This window comes from Solea senegalensis, linkage group LG10, assembly GCF_019176455.1.
Source record: "Solea senegalensis isolate Sse05_10M linkage group LG10, IFAPA_SoseM_1, whole genome shotgun sequence".
NCBI classification, from domain to species: domain Eukaryota; kingdom Metazoa; phylum Chordata; class Actinopteri; order Pleuronectiformes; family Soleidae; genus Solea; species Solea senegalensis.
In genome coordinates, this window is record NC_058030.1 from 15,848,820 (window position 1) to 15,862,713 (window position 13,894).

The 13,894-nt window shown below is 40.9% G+C and overlaps 1 protein-coding gene across 3 annotated transcripts in view; it reads right to left on the reverse strand.

Annotated features, from left to right (window-relative positions):
- bicd1a (bicaudal D homolog 1a) overlaps positions 1-13,158 on the reverse strand; it is a 29,383-nt gene extending 16,225 nt beyond the window's left edge. For all 3 annotated transcript variants that reach the window (XM_044035192.1, XM_044035191.1, XM_044035193.1), the window contains exon 1: positions 12,834-13,158. In XM_044035192.1, the coding sequence (XP_043891127.1) occupies positions 12,834-13,052 (219 nt within the window). In that variant the 5' untranslated portion in view covers positions 13,053-13,158. The remainder of the gene's footprint in view (positions 1-12,833) is intronic.
- Positions 13,159-13,894: the final 736 nt, after the last annotated feature.

The window sequence follows — 13,894 nt, forward strand, 5'->3', positions numbered from 1 at the left end:
ATTATTTTCACCTTTACTGTTCTATTCTGGGGGTTTTCAAAAACCATGCAGAGCTGAGTGGGTATTCAACAACCTCTTCCATGGAGTTTTTTATTGGAAGTATTGTAAATTGTAAAAGAAAAAAAAAATTGGGCTTACAGTTTATATTTTTTTTTAATCCTTATCCTTACTATATCAGCTTTTATACACTAATTTCACCCTCTGTGGACATATGAATGCTTCATTCCAGACACTTTTAATGATTCATTTCATTAACAACATGTAAAAGGCAGTGATTAAAACAAGAGTCAGATGGTTTTATAACAAAACAAAAACAAAAACAAAAAACCCACGATGAGCTGAGCCATTCATCTTGAAGCCGCTCACTCCATCTGCTTACTGCCTCTCACAGTGAGTGACACTGATGGCTGAGGTTCAGCGTTCAACACAGGATACATACTGCACGCCACGACCCTGCTGCTGCTATTATAAAAAATATTTTCGAGTAGACTGCATATAACACAGTGACAGCTGTGTAATTTCCAGGCTATTTACTGGAACTCCGCTGACAATGCGGCACGCTGTATCATTACAGTGATGGATTTATAGTGCTCCTGCGACTGTGTCCTAATTGGCAAACATAACGCGCTTATTTAAGTCAGACGACGTGAAGAATAACACAGATACTGTAGAAGTTGAAAGATAACATTCATAAAGGAGTCACTGTTTTGGTAGTCTGTGTGGCTTTGTGTACTGGATATCCCATAATATATTCAACCTTGAGACTCCTCTGCCTTCTGTGCCTGAATGGATAAAGTCCACACAATAAAGTCCTCTTCTATGGATATTCATCCCTGAGGCCATGAAAAGAGAAGCAGGAGCAGACACGGGGAACAAAACCAGCCACTGCACCAGTGAGAGGAAGAGTGTGTGTGCGTGTGTGTGTGTGTGTGCAACCCTGAAATCCTTCCCTTTCTGTTGCAGTCCCTAATGAGGAGCCTGGGGAGGACCTGTGAGTGAGTGTGTGTGTGTGTGTGTGTGTGTGTACAGTATATGTGTGTTTAAGTATTTTTATTTTTGCACCCATGGAGAAAAAGAGTGTACTATTCTTACAACAGCAATTCATCTCCACCCAACGTATAGCGCAGGACGTCCGCTCAACAGCGCAGAGTGTAAAAATACATTCTTGGATAAAAATAGCATAGATGACAGTACAGTCCAGAGAGAATTGATTACATTGTCAAGGTCAAGGATGTCTTAAAACACATGCTACACTGGACGACAGTGTAGATGATGTAGAAATGTGACTTTAGGCAACAGCACACAATCCTCTTTTATTTATTAATTTGTCCTCATGGCTTTTAAGTTGTAATTAATGAGGGTTTTAATTAGGTGCGGGTGCCACTCAGAGTGCCCTTTATTAATTGTTAATCACTGCAGATTCAGTAACGTAGGTCTGTACCATGACAGATTGCAATTTGTTTTTCAATTATTGTACAACTGTGAAAAAACTACAGCTTTGAATCTTGATCACAACACATACAGAGTTGAACCTCATCAGGGATTTCAGAACCACGGAGAGAGACATGCAGCTGTCAGCATCATGAATGGTGCTCTCTGTGTGTGCATACAGGTTTCCCACTCCTTGGTTGACATCAAATTCAAGGACTTTTCAAGGACTTATTCCCTCAAATTCAAGGACCATGGTGTCCACTTTTATTTACTTGCAGCACACTGTGCATCTGGTGAGGTATGTCTTTGTAATTCTCTTTGGTGAGCCAGATATTGTGGAATTCACGTTACTCGCTCATTTTTCTGCATGGAATATTGCGATAACAGCGGAGAGAGACAGAGTCCAGTGTATTTCACAACACCGCTAGTAACTAGGACTTAACGTTTGTTCTTTGTAGGCCTAGTCTATGTACATCAAGCAATGCAGGGTGCATGAAACAGTAGGTGACATCGGCGGTGGGAGACATTTGCCTAAATATCAATGCAACTTCTTTCTTGCACAAAATTCAAGAACTTTCAACGACCCATGTCTATTTAGGGCGATTTTCAAAAGCTTTCAAGGACCATTGGGAACCCTGTGCATGTGTTTTTGCATGTTGTCAGATTCACTTGCGTCACTACTTGTAAAGACACAAGACTGCACTGCGTATGTGTGTAGGGAAAAAGCAAAGCAAAACAAAACAAACAGCATCATGAGCTCAGAAACTCGCAGTGAAGGAAGAAAACATACACACACGATTTGTTGTTTTTGACAAACACACTGTATGTATGCAGTCAGGGTACGTAAACTGCGTGAGTGGATGACATTTTTAAATTTCTTTTGAAACAAAAGAGTAAAGATTCTAGATATAGGACACTGGATCCTCCATCTCCCATGATGCAACTCATATTAACCACACAGTCAGACTGGTCATTTCTTATGGAACTATGATTTACCCGAGCAAAAAGAGTAATTGATGACTATCTCGCAGTCAAACTATATGAAAACGCCCTCCAGAGCGGCAGAAGTCAACAAATAGTGCTGCATAAAACTGAACCTAAACAACACAACTCATTTTCAGTTTTCTTATGTCACGCTGGTGGAGCTAAAGGCTGTATATGGTAGAGAGACTGTTCCGGCATATTTCACCCTTTAACAAGGGCACAACATTTCTCCATGTGCTTTATCAGCCACAGGGAAAAGTGCCAAGATCTGTCATCTATAACAACACACAAGCAGTGAGGGGAAGCTGGGTAAACACATCCCAGCAACTCAGGAGGACAAATGTATATTTCCTCCACTCAGAAACTCAAACAAGATTAAAAAATATTACAGAGGATTGAAAATAATGACAAAAGCCACTTCACTGTCTTTTGTGATGCTCAATAAGCATTACTAGAATGCTTAATGCTGAGAACCAAGGCATATTTTTTTCACTGTGAATACTTACTCTTCCTCCTCTCTTTAATGCAACAACGCCTATTATTCCTATAATAACAATATACTGCAATGCACGTAAAGACTATAATACAGAATAATAGCTGCAAATGCCACATGTGCTTCATGGTGGAAAATCCACACTGGTGTCACTCACATCTGCTGCTTTCTGTCCAACACAATGTAGGACACGGTGCTGAAAGTCCTGCCAGAGGACACGCTGTGTTTAGTTAAAAAAGGTGTGGCTTGTTAAACAGATGCACTTTGGCTTAAGTCTGTTCATGATAAGATAAAAAATTATGTTTGGCCTCGCTCCCAGAATGAACAGGCTGAACACGCTTCAGTGTGCCTGGCTGAATGAACATTAAATTGGTAGAAGACCAGAAGCTGCCGGGCATATGATTTGTTTGAGGAATCTCAAATGTCTCTTTATTGTCTCTCTTTTGCATTTAAATCCATCCTTAAACTGTCCTTTGTTGGTGTGAGTCCCTGAAGTCTGTCTTCATCTTAAAATGTAAGATTATTAGGGGCGCACAATTTCATGTTTTGCCAGGAAGCACTGATCAGGAAGGAAACAGAGACTGCAGCAGCTCAACCTGTGTCATATAAAGTGCTCTCTCTCCCTCACTCTCCCTCTCTCCCCCATCTCCCCAAGCAGCCTCAAGGAGATCACAAGCATGGTGACTGCAGAAACACATGGCCTACTGGTTGGGCTCTGCCATGGCTAAAGGCGCACTTGAAAACATACTTAACTGCTATTCAAGCCTGAGTCCAGTCATTTAAGTAAACATATGAGTCACAGACAGACAGAAAGAAAGAAAGACTCATCTGTTATTTTTTTTTGATCAATTCTGCAGTTATCTGAACATATCTCAACATATTTGAATGTCTTAACTATACAACTATATATATATATATATATGTACACACACACACGTATATGTATATATACATACACACACATTTTTAATATCAGTGAAATCAATGAAACATCTGAGGTGCTGCAACCAAATTATATTTAGCCTTTTAACAAATAGTTTGGGGTGAGTCAATATGACGACAAAGCTTCTCTCTCAGGATGCAAATAAACACTTGACAGAGACTAAGAAGTTCCCAAACACTCAAAAACACAATTAAATGTGAGTGAAAGGGTTCAATTATTAAGCTCCCTTATGTTACACAACATAATTGTACAAGTTGCATATTCATTTTTATTTTCTGCATAATTTAAAACTAATTCTTCAGATCTTGAAATCGCCCCTATTTATTTTCCACCTCTAATGTCTCAAAGGACAATAAAGTCATTAGCACTTTCATTTATTCTTGTCCCGAAGCCTTAAAGTGGTTTCTCCCTCAACTATAATTCCCCTTAATGGCAAAAGACAATTTTCAATTTGATCCTTATCTAAGTCTGAGTCTCCTCCATCATGGTTATGTCTTCATGAAACTTGCCTGGGGGAAAAGACGCGTTAGAGCACTAATGTAAGAAGTATGGAGATCGAGCCACTCTGGCTCCTCTCTCCTACATCCCTCCCTCTCTCTCTTATAGACTTCCATCTCTTTTTTGTGGAGGAAATATGATGAATAATGAGGATGTCAATAAAAGAAAAATCATGGAGGTGTTTGAAAGCTTACAGGCTGATTGGTATTGGCCAGCAGATGCAGCCAGAGAGAGAGAAAGAGACAGATAATGTTGTCTCTTGTCTCTGCAGTGGGTCTCACCTAATAAAGAGGGCTCAGTCAAAGTAGACAAACAGGGGCTCACAATAGAAAGTCCAGCATGCACAAATATACAGTGACCCCAGTGACACGAGAGGCCTCTCTGGATGATTCAGTGCTTTTGTGCCATGTCAAGAAGAGCAGCCATGCCAAGCCTGCAGACCTGTGGGAAATGTGTACTCTATGCTACTACAGGTACACTGTTATTAAATAAAGGCTTCTGACCGAGTAGTCAACCAATGCAAGCATTCTCATTTTGCATGGGAGTAAATACAAGGGCCTTTCGGCATGGAGTGTGCATGTTCTCCCCTTGTGTATGGGTTTTCTCCATGTTCTCCGGTTTCTTCCCACAGTCCAAAAACATGCTCTCTAAAGTGTGAGAGTGAAAAGTTTGCTTGTCTCTATGTGAACCTGTGATGGACTGGTGTCCTGTCCAGGGTGTACCCCGTACCCCTCATGTGAAGATGGATGTGATTATTTAACTGATTTTTTTTTTGTCACACTTTTACACAAATAACTTCAAGAACATCCATTTGTCTATGTCCCTGTGTTTCTATGTCATGCTTTTGGTCTATATCACCTTTTCAGGAGCAGGATTATCATATTAAAAGAAATGTGAGACAGAGAAGATGGTCTGAATGGATGAGGACATGGATTGTGGCAGTGACTCAGAGTTAAAAACTACTAAGAGTTTCACTCATTCTAAATTGTTGAAATATGTCAAATGTGGTCACTTTAAATCTCAAGCCTGCTATAAAAGTACGAACCAACTCTATATACAACAATGCACATCACAGCCTCAGCTTTCTGACCTAACTTGACATCCGCACTCTTGTTACGGAGGACAAGGTTAATTAAATGCTTGAACTAGGGGATGATTTAATACATGCCTAAGCCTAACTGGATTGCAAATATGACGAGGCAGAGGATAGGCAGGAATGTCTGACCATGGTAGTTGTTCTTGCTCTACATCGCTGGACACGATGGCCACTGGTCATCTAGATAGGAAGATTCACTTCCCTCTGCACGCAGAGAATGACAATCAAGGAAGAGGCTTATACGAAAGTGTTCTGTCTAGACAAAACCACAGCAGATAAGTCACTAACTGATGAAAAGATGCTTTGATTCACATGAAAAAGTCCTTTTTTTCCTTCGTCTTCAGAGTTTGCAGCACACACAGCTGAAGTAGACGACGAATCGATACAGCAGCCTGCAGGCTCCTGTTCTCTCGCACTCACTACTGTATTTCACTGCGGAAAAATATGTTTCTTTTTCTGGTAAACAGAAGGGAGGGCAGGGAGACAACATGATCACCTTAAGAGGAAAGTCAACCCAAGTGAGTAGCGATGACTTTCTATCTATAGGGCTGCACTACAAAATGTAAAATATTGTAAAATAAGTAGACCTTTTCGATGCAACAAATTGATAGTTAGGTTTGTAAAAAAACCCTGTTTTGAATCCTTGAGATTGCCACAGGTTTTGAAACCGAGTGTTTGCCGAGTGTCACCTGCAATCAGGCACCTATTGGACGATACAAGCTGTCAATCCCCTATATGCTATACACAAAATTGACATTAGATTTGCATTATTTGCTATTAAAGAAGACATGCTACTACCAATTGACACCATTGAAGGCCTTGGTATACTTCGCATATTGCAGACCCTGGTATAGTCGCGTGTCAGGCTTCGGAAGTATCCCACTTCACCATCGGGTGGTGGTACAAGCCTGGACGCTGGGAATAGGACGCATTCTTACCACAGAAGAAGAAAACAATGCTACAGCTGCCTCGGACACGTTACAAATAAAGAGTTTGTATTGGCCCCCCAGAGTCAAACTGCAATAACCACATATCAAACCGAAAAACTACCTCTATTTTCATATACAGTCTATGGATAAAGCTCATTGCTCAAACCTTGCTGTTAAAGGCTGATAAAGCACTTGTTTTATCTTAGATACATTATCCAAAATGAAATGTATTGTATGGAGGTTTCTGTATAATGATATGTATCATGTCATGAAGTTGTAGGAAATCCTAAGCCTTACTACACGCTCTCATCTCTGTTAAATCAACACAAACATAAAATGTTAAAGCAACAAAGAGATTCAGCTGGATGTAGTGGTCACCATTCCGGTCACACCTCCCTTCCTTCTATAGTCTCAATCACAACATCCACAGTCAAACCCCCACCTCACGCTCAACACATACAAGCAAAGGAGAAACAAAAGAAAACAAAAGCCAAATGTACACATGCAAGTGGCTGAAATGTGTGACTCAGACCAATGACCTTCCCTTCAGGTGCTGACACACACACACACACGGAAATCACCACAGGTCAAACACAGGTGGACAGACAGGTCGCTGTCTAGCTTGTTGCTGGGGTCACAGGTCAACACACCACCGAGCTGTGAGGCATACACAACAAAGCAAACCTTCAAGCAAACACAAATGTGATTTTAACTCCACAAAACAATAAAATAGCAATTTAACTCAGCACTGAACCATATTCAGGTAAGGCACCAAAATAGATATTCATTTCTGTAAAAGCCTTGTTAGTGATGCTGCAGCCGTTGTCAGTGCTGCAGCATAATTCACTCGGAAGAAGCGATGTGTTTTCCCCACAATGCAAACTACACTACACACAGCGGCGCTCAGACATGAGACATTTTCACCACAAAGAGCAGAAATCGATGCATAACTCCCAGTTCTCCCCATGGGGACGGTGGGAGAGAGAAGAGGTGCAGCCATGGGAAATGAGTATGGGGGGGATGGTTGACTGAGAGTGAGGAGAAAAGGTGAAAGGAGGGAACGGCATCATCTCATGAGGTATTGATTCATCCCCCTCTGTCCATGTTTACTCCTCTCCTATGCAGACCCCTGCTAATGTAAAAGACGAAGAGGAGGAGGAGGAGGAGGAGAGGGGAGAGAACCCTGTAATGTATCCTTTTAGCCAGTCAGTGCAGATAGATTTACAACCACAGCTGCACTCATTCCTGATTGTTGCCCCAGAGTTGGGGGCCAGGTCAAACGCACCAGGAAGCATTCAACTTTTGGTCGTCTTTTTACTCGGTCCTTATTTCAACGGCGCTTTAGTTGTTCTAGTTTAAGAAAAATGTAAGACATACCTTGAGTGAAATATAACATCAGATTCAGGTTGTTGGGGGGGCACACACAGAGATAGAAGTATCTATTTTTGAAGGCCAAAAGTCCAGAAACTTCACTTCCCTTCTTCCAATAATCATGCTAATGAGGTGTAGGCTGACATTGGCACAAACTGCACTCGTGATGAGGAACAGTTTTCCATCATTAGCTTCAAATACTAGCTGTTTGATGTCTGTTAATCTTCTTCTACTTCTAATGGAGGTGGGTGGCTGACGGGTGGTTAAAATGCAGGTGGGGGTATTTAAAAGCATAATAAATCAGTGAATACGAGATGACAAAATACAGTTACATTTTCTGTCACTGAAAGATCATCTTCAATCTAATTTTAAGAATGAACAATTGATGTTAATCAGAGCCTGAAGAGAAATACCAAGACTAAATGTTAACATCCCAACTTCACTCGCTGAGGTTACTATGTGAAAACCCACAGTGAATATCCTGTATATCTGTAATACATTCAGGCTGTGCAGTGTTTGGCTTTCCAGCCAAGTGTGACTTTGCAGCAGTCATTCACTGTTAGGACAAGGAAGAAGCTTTACACCTAGTCACATGACATTAACATGATCTATGCACATTATATGTTCAGATCCCGGGGGAATGGAGTGACATACAATCAATCATCTACTTACTTCACTCTCACATGCAGTTATTTTGTCATTTGACAAGTAACCCCGGTGAATAACATGCTATTATAATTCTCTTTCTCGCCATACTGGGATATTATACTTATGAGCCGATGTAATGTTCAGAATCGGTCCGATACTGGATATATTTGTCGCACAGTTGGAAAGGATGTCTTTGAAATGGCATAAATGTGACTATCAGAAGTTTGTGATGTCAATACCGGACAATAAAAAGTGGTATCGTGCCATCCCTTACCTGTACACCAGCATTGGACTGTTGGTGAATCCAAAGAGCAGATATAAGCTTGAAGATAAAAGCAAGAAAGCAACTCAATCCACAAAAAAATTGAGGGGTAAAAGAAAATTACAAAACACAGTCTAGGGCTTAGTCAGAAGTTATGAGGGGAAACAACACCAACCCCACCCCAGTTAGGCATTTGTTTACCATTTATTATTTTTAAAGTATACTTTTTAAACAGAATGACCAACAGAAGGTCAACATTTAGAGCTGATGTTCAAAAGAACTTCTTGTACTTAGCAGAAATCCTAACAGTACTGAGTGGAGGGACGAGTGCAGGGTAATTAAGACAAGGCTGCCCCAACCACTGGACTCAAACTACACACGATTTCAAGCCTCATCATTCTTGTGATGAAAACATGATCACACTGCTCCTCCCACTCTGCAGTGATGGCATCCTCCGTCAGCCGCCACTATCTGAGGTTGATCTGCCTGGAGACAGCGCTAACAAGCCAGAACCACTAAGTAATGGTGTCTCCAGAGACTTACAGTATGCACACATACACACACATACACACACACACACACACACACAGAAATACGGGGAAAGGCTGCGTGAAAGAGCAGGGTAAAGGGAAAATATATAGGAGGGCACATTTCTGCTGTCAAACTGCCTCCCTTTGCTGTCTGTATAATCCAAACAGACAACTTTACAATAGGAAATAAAGTCAACTAGAGGCCATGATAACTTTTAAGACACATTTAGTTACAGGAATTTGAATTGATTAGTCATTTCATTGGCCAACAATGTCTCAATGGTGAGAATGTGTTGTACTCGATCTCTTAATGTTTGCACTGCTATTAAACATTAAAAACATATATCATGGTCATTGTTAGTTTTCAAAGCTTGCACGTTGTTTCCATCACTGTGACATTGTGTTGTTTCATTAGATTTTAAATCAAGCAAAACAATATGCAAACAACAGTGTGTGTGTGTGTGTGTGTGTTTGTTTGTTATCCCTTTAGGACTTTTTCTGCCATAAATAAACCTTGACAATGTCAGAATCTGTAGTCCTCATGAAGACCAGGTTTTGGTCTTCCTCATTTCTGAGGAACTGGTGAAGATTAGTGGCTCAGATTTGACTGAGAATCTATGATAAGATTGAGGGAGAAATGTTTGATAGATTCATAAACATAGGAATGTGCACGAGCATACAACATAATCCTTTCTGTGGAAGTAACATCAGTTTCAGTAAATATTCCCCCTGTCAGGCATGAGCAAATATACACCGACCGACCGAGCGGTGGAAGTGGGGAACACAAAGGATGCAGCTGTTAGCACATGATGACAGATCAAAACAAAGCGCACTGCTGCTGCAATTTGTTTTATAGCTATAGAAAAGTGATGAAAAGCATTTTTATTATACTTATTAACATATTTACAATCCAATATCCTTTCGCTGTGTCCTCTCTCCCCTACTCCCCTGCTTCTTTCATTTCATAGTCTCTCCCATCATTTCACACTCATCACTCAGTCATTCATAAGTCGGCTGGACAGTGCCGTGCTGCTGGAGGTATCACGCTGTCGCTTTGTCTTCATGTGAATTCTGCGTGTGAATCAGGACAAATATTTTCAAATAGTCAAGCACTGACATGAACGGGCAGAGGGAAGAGTGAGGGAGATGGAAATATAGAGCCGTGCATGTATAATGTAACATGGTGAGTGCTGACCGTGATGTCATTATTATTTTATTTGACCTAAAACAGTGTATGGTGAGTGAAGCAACAATTGCACTTTAATGTTACATATTTTCTTTCATCCGTTTGTTTTTATCATATGTTTTTTTTTTATGATGAATGACAAATTTAAGATTTAAATAGTTGTACAAATATCGGTGCATTAAGTCTGAAGTCTGAAATGTTATAGAGCAAGAAAACTACGCTGTTTGTATAAAGTCTTGAAGAGAACTGGTTATCCAATGTCCTGATAGTCCTTGACATGAAGAATGTCAATACTCAGTGGATACTTTTAATGATCGATCAATCTGTTCATTGTTTTTTTCGAATTAAATTAATTGTTTAGTTTATAGAACATTGGAAAGCAGTGAACAATGTTAACTACAAAATTCTAAAGCCAAATGCAACATGAATGAATGTCTTCTTAGTAAGATTAATAGTCTAAAAACCATAAATAATACATTTACTGTCACATGAGACAAATCTAAGTTCCTTGATAGCGTAATAGATATAGTAGATAAATCAGTAAAAAAAAAAAAACGCTGTTGAACTTTAATAGGCTGACTAAACTATTATTAACACAACAAAGTCATTATTCAGAGTATCACGGCACTTAAGGTTTCTGGAAAGTAGACTTTTCTATGTTGTCCGCATTCTAGTTAATGTAAACATCTGGGCGTGGACCTTTAATGTTTTGCCGAACATTTTGGTGCATCAAACCTCTAAAGTTTGGGAAGCTCCGACTTCGATCGATAAGTAACTGAGCCAGCACACAAGCTGTCGTGGACAACCATGACGAAACAATTCCAGGGGGAGTCTAGAGAATACAATAACTAGGAGAAACACTAAAAGACTCAGAGTCCAAACTGAGTAGCTTAAAATGAATGACTGGCGCCATCCACACAGAAAATGGATCTATAGAGGCTACACTGGTGTGAGAGCTGCCGGGGGATGTTATCGTATGCTTGAAGTATCCTGAGCAGGCAATACAGATACTGTAATATCTGCTGCTGTGTAGAAAGTTCTACTGCACTTAAACAGTATGACTTATTGATTTTATTTTTCATTATAATTATTTCATACAAGGTGAAAACCAATACCACATAACATAGTATGGAGAATTTTAATCAAATTTCATTGAATATGTGCTGGAGCCCATGCAATGACTCCTGCTCGTGCAAAATTACTCCCCCACTAAGTCTATTCAATATATTTTTACTTTGGCTTCCAACAGCAGACCAGAAGACTGTGTCCATTTTTATACACAGCATGTGGTCTTGATATCCAACAAATCACTTCCTGTGTGCAGAGCAGGAATGTCACAAGTCCACAAGAGAACTAAACACCACTTTACAAAGAAAAGGTCATATAGGGCCGAAAAGCTTAATTAGCGTTCTGTGGACTCACTTACAATGAATGAAATGGACATACAAAGTTATGCACTTCAGGTTCAAGATGACATTGATTTTATTAGTCTTTTAGAGACGTCCCTGCTGGCAACCTTGATTTCACTGAGGGTGAGTTTCCCCGTCTCAGGTTCTTTCTGGTTCCAAGCTGTCAGAGATGCACTCACAGGACAGGCATAACAGGCAAACGCTTGGGGTCCCGGAGAAAAGGGCATCCATGAAGCCCCGTAATATGCAGCACATTTACACTCAAACCCCTTAACATCTAAAATGGTCCCCCACGAATCAGTCATATGGTATAAGGGGCCTCATGGATGTCATTGGCCCCTAAAACCACACTAATATACAGCTCACCACTCAAAACCTCCTTAATGGGGCCCAGTGAGAAAAAGTCTCACCTGATCAACATGAGCCATGTCCGAGACCGACCAGCGAGTGGCAGTCATGAGCTCCTCAGTTGCAGCACATTTAAATCCACTGTTTTTGCTCAGCGACAGTGTAAAGACCCACACAACAACTGCATGTGTGTGTGTGGTATAGAGAATATTTGATTATGTTAAATTATTCATGTTTAAAAATAAATGTTCATGACATCTGATTGCATTTTTCATGAGGGCTTAGGATGCACAGGGAGGGATCGTGAAGGGCCCCAATTAGCTTCTTTGCCTGAGGCCCCCCCAGAGTCTAGGATCGCCTCTGCCAGCAGTGACGGCACGCACAACAACGTCAGTGTTGACTAAGTGATGTGTCAGTACCTCAAATAACCACACTTCACTAAATAACTGAACTAAATTTGCAGATTTATTTTTTTAAACCCTGCAAATGTATCTAGCGACCAGCAAACACTGATCCACCAGAGACAGACTATACAGTGGAATAAGACAACAACAACACACGTCCCTCATCGTAGGTGTGGACGAGCTGAGTTGATGCAGCTGATCCCACACACCTGACCTGACTCACTGCAGCGCGTTCAGCTTCGCCTGTGACAAAAAGCAAACAAAAACAACAGCCAGACCAGCAGGTCCCGCCTGAACATACCTCCTGCAACAGCTCCAACTCTTTCCTCAGCGCCTCCTGCTCGTTCTCCAGCTCCGTGTACTTGTGTTTCAGCGCCTGGTTCTCTTCCAGGACCACCAGACCGCACTCCGCAGCCCTGATCTTCTCCCGGTTCGCTTCGGCCAGCTCCAGGTTGAGCCGCTCCACCTCGGCTCGGTACTGATCCACGGACTCTCCGCATCCTCCTCCATCGGCGGCCATCGCCACTCTCTCGCCCTGTGCCACTGTCGCTCTGCGGCTCCTTTTTAGCCTCTCAGTGGTTTTGGACAGAGACACAGCAGAGGCAGAGGCGGGCGGAGGCTGTGAGGGACACCCCTCCTCAGAGCCAGTGCAGTGGGAACAAACAAACAAACAAATTTACACTCGCTGCAACAGACAGACAGGTCCAAAGAGCACCAATTCCATAAGCACTTTTAGAAGCCTTGGTTTAAAATTAGGTCAGTGTAGTCAGTATGGCACTCTGATATTGTGCATCATTTCTGCTTATTCATGCAAGCAACAGCGCCACCTGCCAGCCACATTTCTCACAGCACACAGTTGAATTGTCATATGACAGAAAAAGTACACATGGATGTTTTCCTTCCAGGTATTTATGGTATAGTTATCTTTATATATATCTATATAATGCCTGAACCTTGCAGCATTGCATTTTTGCTGTCTTGCTTTTATTATGTGATTTTATTAGTGTATTTCTATGCCCTTGTAAAGCATTTTGAATTGCCTATACAAATAAACTTGCCTTCCCTTGCCTTTAAAAATGACTAATACTAGTTTTAAAAAAATTGACATTTTTTTGTTGGAATGTAAAAGCAAGTTATAGATGCATAAAACCAACATCGGTATTCAATGAGAACAATATATTCAAGAAAATAATACCAAGAATTTAAGAAAAGGCTGCAGGAAATAATGAAGTTTTCAGGCCTGATTTAAATGAGCAGACCTCAAGTATTCAGGAAGTTTGTTCCACTTTATTTGGTTCTACATCTGGGAACACACAGTAAACCTGTTCCTGATGAACTTAGAGCTCTGGGTGCTTCATAGGG